The sequence below is a fragment of the Sapajus apella genome, unplaced genomic scaffold (assembly GCF_009761245.1).
Source record: "Sapajus apella isolate SASKATOON/1434 unplaced genomic scaffold, GSC_monkey_1.0 scaffold58, whole genome shotgun sequence".
NCBI lineage: Eukaryota > Metazoa > Chordata > Mammalia > Primates > Cebidae > Sapajus > Sapajus apella.
In genome coordinates this window covers 512916-527052 of record NW_022436998.1, presented here as the reverse complement: position 1 = coordinate 527052, position 14137 = coordinate 512916, and the positions used below count along the sequence as shown (strand labels likewise).

General features: G+C 39.9%; 1 protein-coding gene across 1 annotated transcript in view; it reads left to right on the top strand.

The window, feature by feature from the left end:
• ACSM6 (acyl-CoA synthetase medium chain family member 6) overlaps positions 1–14137 on the top strand; it is a 42238-nt gene that overhangs the window by 20771 nt on the left and 7330 nt on the right. The window contains 1 exon segment of the mRNA XM_032245489.1: positions 10864–10944. Within this exon segment, the coding sequence (XP_032101380.1) occupies positions 10864–10944 (81 nt within the window).

Below are 14137 nucleotides of genomic sequence, written 5' to 3'. Positions count from 1 at the left end.
GAGATCGAGACCATCCTGGTCAACATGGTGAAACCCCGTCTCTACTAAAAATACAAAAAAATCAGCTGGGCATGGTGGCGCGTGCCTGTAATCCCAGCTACTCAGGAGGCTGAGGCAGGAGAATTGCCTGAACCCAGGAGGCGGAGGTTGTGGTGAGCTAATATCGTGCCATTGCACTCCAGCCTGGGTAACAAGAGAGAAACTCTGTCTCAAAAAAAAAGAAAATGTCACAGAGTTAAGTAGATGTAGATGTAGAATAGTTCCTTAACCACTCAATTGATGGTCTATCCAGAGCGCACTGTGAAAAGTTTCTGGAGGGACTGGAAGAGTAGAGGAACAAACAGTCCTGTTCCCACAACATGAGGATGAGAATGCAGGAAAAGAGAAATAAGCAGAAAACCTTACATGATGGAAACACCATAGATAGGAATCTAGAGCTGGTACCTTAGGCTGGTGGCCAAATTTTTAGATGGATTGGTCTTAGTGTTTTCCAGTTAGATAGGAACAATAGAAAATAGGGAAGTGCTGCCTGGATTAACTACATTCACTGCTAGATGGTCCATAAAATAGGCTACCTGAGAAGCAGAAACACAAAATATTTTTTAAAGAATTGGGGGGGATGATCCAAGATGGCAGTTTAGGAACAGCTCAGGATTGCAGCTCCCAGTGAAAGCGCAGAGGGCGAGTGGATGCCACATTTTTATTGTCCACAGACTAGGCAATTCCCAGGTGGAGGAGCTCCACAGGTCGCCAACGCGGCTGTTTTGGCCAGCGCCGCTGTGCCAGCTGGCGCAGCTGCTTTGCCCCGCGCAGCTGCTTTGTGGGCACTCCGGAGCAGCGGTTCTCTGTACAAAATACACCGGTCCAGGTGCCCTTTTGGCTGACGATTGGAGCCATGGGAAGTCGCCCATTTGTCTGATTAAAAAGGGGACTGAGCAGGGAACCAGGACAGTAGATTCCAGGGCCAAAAATCTCAGTGCCACTGTTTAAGCCAGCGCAGTGAGTCGCCACATGGGAAAAAACACAGACCCCAGTGGGTCCTCAACAGGCGACTGGAACACCAACTTAAAAAAAAAAAAAAAAGGCTCTGAGGCAGGGAGCCAGGTAATCAGGCTCAGCTGGTCCCAACCGCACAAAAGAACAGCAATCAGAAACTCTCTGGATTGAGAGTTTTGCAGCAAGCGCAGCTGAACCCAGGATGGTTCAACTCTGTGGGGGAGGGGCGTCCGCCATTACCGAGGCAGCCTGCCACTATGGAGGTAGTCAGCCAATGCTGAGGCAGCCCGCCATTGCCAAGGCAACCCACCACTGCAGAGAGGCTCTGCCTTAACAGAGGCAGGCCACCATTGCTGAGGCAGTTATCACTACACCCATATAAACAGGACTGCAGTGAAGTTCACTCAGCAGCTAGGCGGAGCCCACAGCAGTTCAGCAAAGCCTCTACAGGCAGACAGTGACTAGGCTGCCTCCTTGTTGGGCAGGGCAGCTCTGAAGGAAAAAAAAAAGAAGGCAGCAACATAACAGAAACTCATAAAGCCCTAAATCCCTGGGACAGGGCACCTAGGAACAAAAAGCGGTTTATGAGTTCTGCTGCAGCAGGCCTAAACGTACGTGCCCAGCAGCTCTGAATGAACAACGGAGCTCACAGCTCAGCATTTGAGCTCCTATAAAGAAGAGACCATCTCCTCAAGCAGCTCCCTGACCCCTGTATATCCAAAGAGTCACCTCATAAAGTAGAGATCAGATTGACACTTGGCGGGTATCCTTCTGGGACAAAGATAGCAGAAGAAGAAAACTGGTAACAACCCTTACTGTTCAGCAGCTGCTGCAGGTGATCCCCAGGCAAGGAGGGCCTGGAGTGGACCTCAGCAGACCTACAACAGAGGGGCCAGACTGTCAGAAGGAAAACCAAGGAACAGAAATAATCTCATCATCAACAAACAGAATGTCCACTCAGAGACCCAATCTGAAAGCCAGCAATTACAAAGACGACAGGTGGATAAATCCATAAAGATGGGAAGAAACCAGCACAAAAAGGATGAAAACACCCGAAACCAGAACACCTCTCATCCTAAAAGGGATGACAACTCCTCACCAGCAAGGGAACAAGATTGGATGAAGAACGAGTGTGATGAAATGACAGAATCAGACTTCAGAAGGTGGGTAGTAAGAAACTTCTATGAACTAAAAGAACATGTTCTAGCCCAATGCAAAGAAACTAAGAACCATGAAAAAAGATTTGAGGAAATGCTAAGAAGAATGGAAAAAATAGAAAGGAATACAAATGAATTGATGGAGCTGAAAAACACAACACGAGAACTTTGTGAAGCATGCACAAGTACCAACAGCCAAATTGACCAAGCAGAAGAAAGTATATCAGAGGTCGAAGATCAACTCAATGAAATAAAATGGGAAGGCAAGAATAGAGAAAAAAGGGTAAAAAGGAATGAACAAAGTCTCCAAGAAGTGTGGGACTATGTGAAAAGACCTAATCTACGTTTGATAGGCGTACCCAAATGCAACGAAGAGAATGAATCCAAGCTGGAAAATACTCTTCAGGATATTATCCAGGAAAACTTCCCCAACCTAGCAAGGCAGGCAAATATTCAAGTTGAGGAAATACAGAGAACACCACAAAGATATTCGTCAAGAAGAGCGACCCCAAGGCACATAATCGTCAGATTCACCAGGGTTGAAATGAAGGAGAAAATGATAAGGGCAGCCAGAGAGAAAGGTCGGGTTACCCACAAAGGGAAGCCCATCAGACTCACAGCAGATCTCTCAGCAGAAACCCTACAAGCCAGAAGAGAGTGGGGGCCAATATTCAACATCCTTAAAGAAAACAACTTTCAACCCAGAATCTCCTATCCAGCCAAACTAAGCTTCATAAGTGAAGGAAAAATAAAATCCTTTGGGAACATGCAAGTACTCAGAGATTTCGTCACCACCAGGCCAGCTTTACAAGAGCTCCTGAAAGAGGCTCTACACGTATAAAGGAACAACTAGTACCAGCCACTCCAAAAACATGCCAAGTGGTAAAGAGAATCAACACAATGAAGAATCTGCATCAACCAATGGGCAAAAGAGCCAGCTAGCACCAAAATGGCAGTATCAAATTCACACATAACAATATTAACCCTAAATGTAAATGGACTAAATGCCCCAATCAAAAGACACAGACTCACAAATTGGATAAAAAGCCAAAACCCGTCAGTGTGCTGTATCCAGGAAAACCATCTCACATGCAAGGATACACAAAGGCTCAAAATAACGGGATGGAGGAAGATTTACCAAGCAAATGGAGACCAAAAAAAAGCAGGAGTTGCAATTCTCATCTCTGATAAATTAGACTTTAAAGCGACAAAGATCAAAAGAGACAAAGAAGGACATTATATAATGGTAAAATGATCAATGCAACAAGAAGAGCTAATGATCCCAAATATATGTGCACCCAATACAGGAGCACCCAGATACATAAGGCAAGTTCTTAATGACTTACAAAGAAACAGACTCCCACACAATTATAGCAGGAGACTTTAACACCCCATTGTCAATATTAGACAGATCAACCAGACAGAAAATTAACAAGGATATCCAGGACTTGAACTCAGACCTGGATCAAGCAAACCTAATAGACATTTACAGAACTCTCCACCCCAAATCCACAGAATATAAATTCTTCTCAGCACCACATCACACCTACTTTAAAACTGACCACATAATTGGGAGTAAATCACTCCTCAGCAAATGCAAAAGAATGGAAATCATAACAAACAGTCTCTCGGACCACAGTGCAATCAAGTTAGAACTCAGAATTCAAAAACTAACCCAGAACGGCACAGCTTCATGGAAACTGAACAACTTGTTCTTGAATGTTGACTGGATAAACAATGAAATGAAGACAGAAATAAAGATATTCTTCAAAACCAACGAGAATGAAGACACAACTTACCAGAATCTCTGGGACACATTTAAAGCAGTCTCTAGAGGAAAATATATAGCAATAAGTGCCCACATGAGAAGGAAGGAGAGATCAAAAATTGACACGCTATCATCAAAATGAAACAGCTAGAAGAGCAAGATGAAAAAAACTCAAAGTCTAGCAGAAGAGAAGAAATAGCTAAGATCAGAGCAGAACTGAAGGAGATAGACACACAAAAAAACTCTTCAAAAAAATCAATAAATCCAGGAGCTGGTTTTTCGAAAAGATCAACAAAATAGACAGACCACTAGCAAGATTAATAAAAAAGAAAAAACAGAATAACCAAATTGATGCAACAAAAAACGATAAAGGGGATATCACCACAGATTCCACAGAAATTCAAACCATCATCAGAGGTTATTACAAACAACTCTATGCACATAAACTAGTAAACCTGGAAGAAATGGATAAATTCCTAGACACTTGCCTCCTCCCAAGCCTAAACCAGAAAGAAGCCGAAACCCTGAACAGACCCATAACAAGGTCTGAAGCTGAGGCAGCAATTAGGAGCTTAACACCCAAAAAAAGCCCAGGTCCAGATGGGTTCACAGCCGAATTCTACCATACATACAAAGAGGAGCTGGCACCATTCCTTCTGAAACTATTCCAAACAATACAAAAAGAGGGAATTCTTCCCAAATCATTTCATGAGACCAACATCATCCTGATTCCAAAACCCGGCAGAGACTCAACAAGAAAAGAAAACTTCAGGCCAATATCCATGATGAACATAGATGCAAAAATCTTCAGTAAAATACTGACAAGCCGATTACAAAAGCACATCAAAAAGCTTATCCACCATGATCAATTAGGCTTCATCCTTGGGATGCAAGGCTGGTTAAATATACGCAAGTCTATAAATGTAATTCACCATATAAACAGAACCAAAGACAAAAGCCACATGATTATCTCAATTGATGCAGAGAAGGCCTTTGACAAAATTCAGCATCCCTTTATGCTAAAAACCCTCAATAAGCTAGGGATTGATGAAACATATCTCAAAATAATAACAGCTATTTACGACAAACCAACAGCCAATATCATACTGAACGGGCAAAAACTGGAAGCATTCCCCTTGAAATGTGGCACCAGACAAGGATGCCCTCTCTCACCACTCCTATTCAATATAGTACTAGAAGTTCTAGTCAGAGCAATCAGGCAAGAAAAGGAAATAAAGGGTATTCAAATAGGAAAGGAGGAAGTCAAATTGTCTCTATTTGCAGACCACATGATTGTATACCTAGAAGACCCCATTGTCTCAGCCCCAAATCTCCTGAAACTGATAAGCAACTTCAGCAAAGTCTCAGGATACAAAATCTATGTGCAAAAATCACATGCATTCCTATACACCAATAACAGACTTAAAGAGAGCCAAATCAAGAAGAAACTTCCATTCACAATTGCCATGAAGAGAATAAAATACCTAGGAATACAACTAACAAGGAACGTAAAGGACCTCTTCAAGGAGAACTACAAGCCACTGCTCAACGAAATAAGAGAGGACACAAACAGATGGAGAAACATTCCATGTTCATGGTTAGGAAGAATCAGTATCGTGAAAATGGCCATACTGCCCAAAATAATTTACAGATTCAATGCTATCCCCATCAAGCTACCAATGACCTTCTTCACAGAACTGGAAAAAACCACCTTAAACTTCATATGGAACCAAAAGAGAGCCCGCAGAGCCAAGTCAATTCTAAGCAAAAAGAACAAAGCGGGAGGCATCACGCTACCAGACTTCAAACTATACTACAAGGCTACAGTAATCAAAACAGCATGGCACTGGTACCAAAACAGACATATAGACCAATGGAACAGAACAGAGGTCTCAGACGCAACACAACATATCTACAACCATCTGATCTTTGACAAACCAGACAAAAACAAGCAAATGGGAAAGGATTCCCTGTTTAATAAATGGTGTTGGGAAAACTGGCTAGCCATGTGCAGAAGGCAGAAACCGGACCCCTTCCTGACACCTTACACTAAAATTAACTCCAGATGGATTAAAGGCTTAAACATAAGACCTAACACCATAAAAACCCTACAAGAAAATCTAGGCAAAACCATTCAGGACATAGGCATAGGCAAGGACTTCATGACCAAAACACCGAAATAACTGGCAACAAAAGCCAAAATAGACAAATGGGACCTAATCAAACTCCACAGCTTCTGCACAGCAAAAGAAACAGTCCTTAGGGTGAATCAGCAACCAACAGAATGGGAAAAAAATTTTGCAGTTTACCCATCTGACAAAGGGCTTATATCCAGAATTGACAAAGAACTAAAACAGATTTACAAGAAAAAAACTAACACGCCCATTCAAAAGTGGGCAAAGGATATGAACAGACACTTTACAAAAGAAGACATACATGAGGCCAACAAACATATGAAAAAATGCTCATCATCACTGGTCATCAGAGAAATGCAAATCAAAACAACATTGATATACCATCTCATGCCAGTTAGAATGGCAAACATTAAAAAATCTGGAGACGACAGATGCTGGAGAGGATGTGGAGAAATAGGAACACTTTTACACTGTTGGTGGGAGTGTAAATTAGTTCAACCATTGTGGAAGACAGTGTGGCGCTTCCTCAAGGGCCTAGAAATAGAAATTCCATTTGACCCAGCAATCCCGTTACTGGGTATATATCCAAAGGATTATAAATCGTTCTACTATAAGGACACGTGCACACAAGTGTTCATTGCAGCACTGTTTACAATAGCAAAGACCTGGAAACAACCCAAATGCCCATCGATGATAGACTGGACAGGGAAAATGTGGCACATATACACCATGGAATATTATGCAGCCATCAAAAATGATGAGTTTGTGTCCTTTGTAGGGACATGGATGAACCTGGAAACCATCATTCTCAGCAAACTGACAGAAGAGCAGAAGATCAAACACCATATGTTCTCACTCATAGGTGGGTGTTGAACAATGAGAACACATGGACACAGGGAGGGGAGCACTACACACTGGGGTCAGTTGGGGGGAAATAGGGGAGGGACGGTGGGGGTGGTGAGCTGGGGAGGGATAACAGGGGGAGAGATGCCAGATGTAGGTGATGGGGAGGAAGGCAGGAAATCACACTGCCACATGTGTTCCTATGCAACAATCTTGCATGTTCTTCACATGTACCCCAAAACCTAAAATGCAATAAAATAAATGGGAAAAAAAAAGAAAGAATTGAATAACCAATATTTTTTAAACATTCAAATAGCATGAGAAAAATAAGAATTTGGGGGGCAGGGAGATTTCTTACACTTGTTTTATATATTACTACTCTTTTATGAATTATACTAAGAAGGGAATTCCATAATCTTGGTAACACCAAAGCCTTTTTATAGGACTTAGTTTGTCTTTTTAATTCCAGAACCATTTTGTGGTGACTAGGAAAACCTCAGCCTGCCTGGGGGAAGACAAAACAGTCAAATTGAGAGCCCAGGCTCTGAGGAGAGGTCTACAGTTTGAGGACCATGGTGGAGCTATGTAGTTCCACTTGGCTCAGGAAACACCCTGACTTAGAAAGTTAAAGAAAATTCAGAACACAAGATTGAAATCTTTGAGACCTCATAGTCAAGCTCACACTTGGTAGGCAGGTTACAATTCAAAACTGTAAAAGAGGAAACGAGAAATGGTCAAATTCTGTCTCAGATTCTGTCTATACCACACTCACAGAGCCATTTAATTACATCCAAAAAGTTGACATTTTCAGCACCCAGGACTCACTGCATTGTATTTCCTCACTGATCTCAGGCTGTGAAAGATGCTGTTTAGCAAAACAGCACATCTTAGGCAATATTGCTTTTGGCTTCATCTTTCTTTTTATGAAATACAAATATGACTCACACTCAGAACATCTGAAATAAGCAAAGTTGACACACTAAGTTGATATGATTCCAGCAACACCTAATAAACTTTGGATTTTTAATTTGTCATACAGCCTGCACAGGAGAAAATGTATATCTTTCATTTAATTGTAATATACTGGCAATAGCTAAGGAGGCTTGTGTTAGCCAGCATTATTTCAGATGCAAGGGATAGAAACTTATTTCAAACAAGCTTGAGCAAAAGTGGAAGTTAAAAATCCATTTTGCTGGGAATAGCATCAAGGGGGCTTATGAAATCAAGACTGGAGGGGCCCAAACACCCGGAACTAAAACACATTAACTCTTAAAACATCAGCTCTCTCTCATTCTCTCCCTCTCAATTGCTCCATCTGCTTTTTTCTGTGAGTTGTTCTCTGATGTGTTTCTTCCACAAAGCAGACAAGGTGAACACCAGCAACTCTGGAGTTACCTCTCCTTCAGACAAGTCAAAATAGCCCTAATTTTCCTCTACTTTGGAAAATTCTTGGAACAGACTCTGATTGTCCAGGCTTCTGTCTATCCTTTTCCCTTGGACTGTAATTTAAGGGTCCTAACCTGGGACATTTGTTCATCCCAAAAAGTGGATCTATAGAACCATGATTAATAGTCCCACCAGATTACATGCAAAGAAGGAGGAGTTCCTAAAAGAACCATAAAACTAGTTACCGTAGTACACTACAAGGAGATCACTATGACCATCCTCAAAAACATTCAGAATCTGGGGCCTCCAATTTGTTAGCATGTAAACACAAGAAAATATTAAGTCTCTTTTACATGTAAGACTCAGCAATAGGCAGTGGAGAAATAACTATGTAGAAGACAGAAAAAATTCCTGTTCCAGGCTGGGCACAGTGGCCCTTGCCTATAGTCCCAGCACGTTAGGAGACCAAGGCAAGAGGATCACTTGAGCCCAGGAGTTTCAGACCAGCCTGGGCAACATAGTAAGCTCAGTCTCTACTGTTTTAAATAATAATAAATAATTCCTGTCCTTGTCAAATGCACAAATAATTGTTGTATAGTGGGGAAAGTATGATGAAGCATAAACACAGGTTACCCTGGAAATGCATGGAAGGGACATCTAACTTGGCCTGGGGAATCAGAGCACCCTGAAGGAAGTGACATCTAAGCCAAGGTAGGAAAGAGAAGTCAGTAGAGGGAGTGTTGGGGGTATAGAAACCATCAAATGCAAAAGTTATGGCACTGGAGTTGTAAAATAAAGTGAATGGGGTTAGTTTCTCCCAGTTTTCCTGCATCTGTTTGTGGTGACTCCATTTTGCCACATGCCAATTGGTACAAAGATATTTGTCACTGCTGTTTTCCACAGCAGAGGAAATCACAATTGTGAATTCACAAACAGAGTATCTTTAACGTAGATTGGGACATTATGGAGAAACCCATCAGGTACTGCTCTGTCCCCTGCCCCTGCACTTATCATTCTGCCTTGACATTCAGGAGTCTGAGCCCCTAAATTTTTCACAGTACTCAACCCTTCAAGAAATGTCAAGTCCCTCACTCAGACAATTTCCCTCACAGGAAGCAGGCTCTCCAGGAGGGTCCATCTTACTTGGTTTCTGTGAAATTTTAATAAATAAATTTTTCTCCATTCCATTATACCCATGGTTGACTCATACAAGATCCAGTTCTCGTGCCCTCCAAGGTAGACTTCTGTGCCCTCTTTCGGGTGCCCTACATGCTGTGCTAAAGTATTTCTCAGCAGCCTAAAACAATTACTTATTTTTGAGACATTTATTATTTAAAATCTCAAAAGATATACAAAAATAGACAAAATTGTATATTGAATTCCCATGTATCCACTGCCCATTTCAACAATTATTACCTTATGGCTAATCCTGTTTTATCATTATTCCTCTTCAATCCCAAAAACTATGTTTTATCCATAAATAGTTCTAGTATACATATTTTAAAAAACAAGGATTCCAAAAACAACCATATTTTCCAATTGTACCTAAAAGTTAACAATTGCTTTGTTATACTCGAGCTAGTTAGAAGGAAAGCACCACACCCTGAGTTCCAATTGAGAGTCCTTTATTGCCAGCCACCGAGAATCAGCTTGTGCTCAAAATCTCTCAGCCCAAGGAAGGGGCTTGATTCCTTTTTACATTTTGCTTAGGAAAGGGGAGGAGAAGCCTAACTGAAGCAGAATTTATAGAAGCAGAACAAGCGAGTTAGATAAGGAGGCTAGTAACCAGGAGGCAGGAGGTTCCCATGAATTGTTGATTACTAAGGAGGATATTCACAAGTGGTTCCCATGATTGCTGGTTACCAAGGAGGGTATTCGGTACTTGTCATACAATCAAGGGGGGTATTCACAATAACAAGTGAGCTTGCCAGGCGGGATATGGTTACAATGGTTATATGTTTCTATAGTTCTAAGTACAGCATGACCCAGCACAGGAACATGATCCAGACATGCACTCAAAGGAGAAATGGCGGGAGGGGTGAGGGAGAGGTTAAGATGGAGTCTGTCTTACTCTCAGCAAGATGGAGTTTGTCTGGCTGATACACAGTAGGTTAGCACGGCCTCTTATCAACAAATATCCACCATTCACATCTTCATCCATCATTTAAGTCATGTATGTTTTCTTGCTACCATTTTTTCCAATTATGCTCACACATTGTGGCTAGTTGATAAGTCTTTTGTGTATCTTTTAATTTATGAATTTCCTCATTACCTTCTTTTTCCTTTGCAATTTGTTATTTTAAAAAACTGAGTTGTTGGTTCTTTTGAATATTTCACAGCTTGGATTTTGCTAATTGCATCCTTATGGTGTGGTTTACATATTCTTCTGTTCTCCTGCATTTCCTGTAAATTGACCTAGAGGTTTAGTCACACTCCTATTTTTTTAATCAAGATTACTTGTTAGTCTGTGTAATGTTGTTCTGTTAGGAGGCATATAATGTCTGGTTATGATCAATGACTAGATCCATTAATTTACTGCTTTTTTAAAAATAAAACTTGTCTGCATATCTTTAAACAGGGTCTACTCTGTGCCACTTCCAAAATAATAAAATTGAAGCCAGGCTCTCTGGGGAAGCCATTGCCACCTTATATTGTCCAGGTAGGAGATCATAGTAATGATTATGACAGCTATTATTAAGTGGGCTTTTACAGTTATTTATCTAAATTCCTAACACAGAGGTAGGCAAGAAGTAAAGTTCAGCATTCTCTAAATGCACCCCAAGGATAATCTCACATTATTGCTTTTATTTCCCCCTCAGTTTTCTTCTGGAATACAGAACCTAGACACAGCAATGAGGGAAGGAGATGCTGACAATTTTGCAGAATACTTCTTTAATGTAGTTCAAATTTCAAACATGGAGAATGCGAAGAAAAATATATTTGCTATTAGAAAGCTATATGCAAAATATAGACAACTGTTTTCAATGCACCATTATAAGTGTTCTGTACTTGACTAAAAATATACTAAAGAGGGAAGTCTAAGCCACTAGTCAGCTGCTCAGGTATGGATTATTATAAATACTGTAGTGTGATTCCCAAATTGTGTAGCTGAGTTCACGGTATGGGCATAGGTAGCAATACTAAAATGGTAGGACAAATGCTTGTGTCTAGGATTTTATTACATAAAATCAGGCTCAGATTAGCAGCAGTTATAAAATTACCGTTATTCATTTTAAGATAGTCCTTTGCTTTCATGCCTTTCTTGCCTTTTTTTAAACATTGGTCAAAAGGAAACAGTAAGCTCTCAACCTGAATGAAACAAATAGTAGTATTTACTTTAACTATTGTATATTCTGAAATTGACTCCATTTTTTTAACTACATATTGTTTAACAGGGTGTGGAAGTTAACCTAATTCATTGAGCTTTATATGTTTGTTTTTTCCAATAATCATAAATAGGTATTACATTATATTGAATATGTTTTCTGATTCTGTTAAAAGGGTGAATGAAATAGTTTTTCCCTATTAAAAAGTCAGAGTTAATTAAAAATGTTTTCAAATGTTAAATTTTCATTGCATTTCTTCTTTTTGTTTTCTTGGATTAAATTTCTTAAATTTTGTTTGTTTGGGCCTTTGCATTTAGAGACATGAATAAAATGAGCATGTAATTTTCCTCTCAAAAAATAAGTAAAAATTAAAATGTGCCTTGCATACTAAAGTATGAACAAAAATGGAAAAAAAATGAAATAAAAACTAAAATGTTCCTTAGGATTTTCTTAGAAAAAAAAAATCTTCCCACAAAATCAACAAACTTTATATTTCTTGAAGGGCCAGGCATGGTAGCTCATGCCTGTAATCCCAGCACTTTCGGAGGCTGAGGCTGTAATCCCAGCACTTTCAGAGGGGATCACTTGAGGTCAGGAGCTCAAGACCATCCTGTCTCTACAAAAATACAAAAATTAGCTGAACATGATGGCGGGTGCCTGTAATCCCAGCTACTTGGGAGGCTGAGGCAGGAGAATCACCTGAACCCAGCAGGTGGAGGTTTCAGGGAGCCAAGATCACACCACTGCACTTCAGCCCGTGCAACAACAGCAAAACTCCATCTCAAAAAAAAAAAGAAAAAAAATTATATGTCAACAAAATGGACAACTTAGAAAAAAATGGATAAAGTACTAAAAACATACAACCTACCAAGACTGAATCATAAAGCATTAAAAAGTCTGAACAGACCAATAACTAATAAAAAGATTAAATTAGTAATCAAAAACCTTCCAACAAAGAAAAGCCCAGCACCAAATGCCTTCGCAGAATGAGGGACAAAGATGACATGATAATCTCAAAAGATACAGCAAAAGCATTTCACAAGATTCAACACCCTTTGATGATAAGAATTCTCAAGAAATTAGGTAGAGAAGGAATTTACCTAGACACAATAAAGGCCATATATAAAAAGCACACAGCTAACATCATATTCAGTGGTCAAAAACTGAATTGAAAACTGAAAGCTTTTTCTCTCAGATCTGGAACAAGAAAATGATGCACATTCTCTCCACTTCTATCCAACATAGTATTATAGTTCCTAGCCAGAGTAAGTAGAAAAGGAAATAAGAAATATTCAAATCAGGAAAAAAGATTATCTCTGTTTGCAGATTACATGATCTTATAAATGTGCAGAAAATTATATTTCTACATATGATATGTATGCTAAGTACCTGGACATGTCTGTTCCCACCCTTTGAATTGCAATTGGCTCAAAACCTGTTTATTTGTGCTGTGTGTGTTGTTATAATCACATAATACAAACCAATGACCTATAAGTACAAAACTGCTTTTTGTGAAACTTTTTTTGAATGCGTTGTAAATGTTTTCAAAAGACTTAGTAAAAGTGAATTGCTAAAAAGAATTACTACATAATTAGATATTGGCAAAACTTTATAAAAGATTGAGGAAAATTATAAAGCTCTACAGAGATTCTTCACACACACACACACACACACACACACACACACAAGAAAATTCTAAAGATTAACCAAAAAAATTAGGATAAACAAATTAAACAAAATTTCAGGACACAAGATCAATGTACAAAATCAGTTGTGTTTCTATACATTACAATAAATTATCCAAAAAGTAAATTAAGAAAATGACATCAGCTGGGTGAGGTGGCTCATGCCTGTAATCCCAGCACTTTGGGAGGCCATGGTAGGTAGACTTGAGGCCAGGAGTTAAAGACCAGCCTGGCCAACATGGCAAAACCCCATCTCTACTAAAAATACAAAACTTAGCCAGGCATGGTGACACATGACTGTAATCTCAGCTATTCAGGAGGCTGAAGTAGGAGAACTTGAACCTGAGAGGCACAGGTTGCAGTAAGCAGAGAGATCGCACCACTGCACTCCAGCCTGGGCAACAGAGCAAGACTCTGTCTCAAAAAAAAAAAAAAGGGGGGGGGGTGTTAACTCATAGATCTGGAAAGTGAATTGGTGGTTTCCAGGAGCTGGTGGGAGGAGAAAACAGGAAGGTATTCATTAAGGGGTACAAAATTTCAGCTACACAGACGGTAACTGCTAGAGATCTACTGTATAGCATAATGCCAACAATTAACAACACTGTATTACATACTTAAAATCTGGCTAAGGAAATGTCTTAAGTGTTCTTATTACCAAAATAATAATAAGACAGAGGGTGGAAGGAAACTTTTGAATGTGATGAATAGGTTTATGGCATAGATTGTAGTGACAGTTTCATAGGTGTTTACTTATATTCAAACTCATCAAGTTGTACACGTTAAATGTGGACAGCTTTTTGCATGTCAACTGTACCTCACTAGAGGGTTTATTTTTTAATTC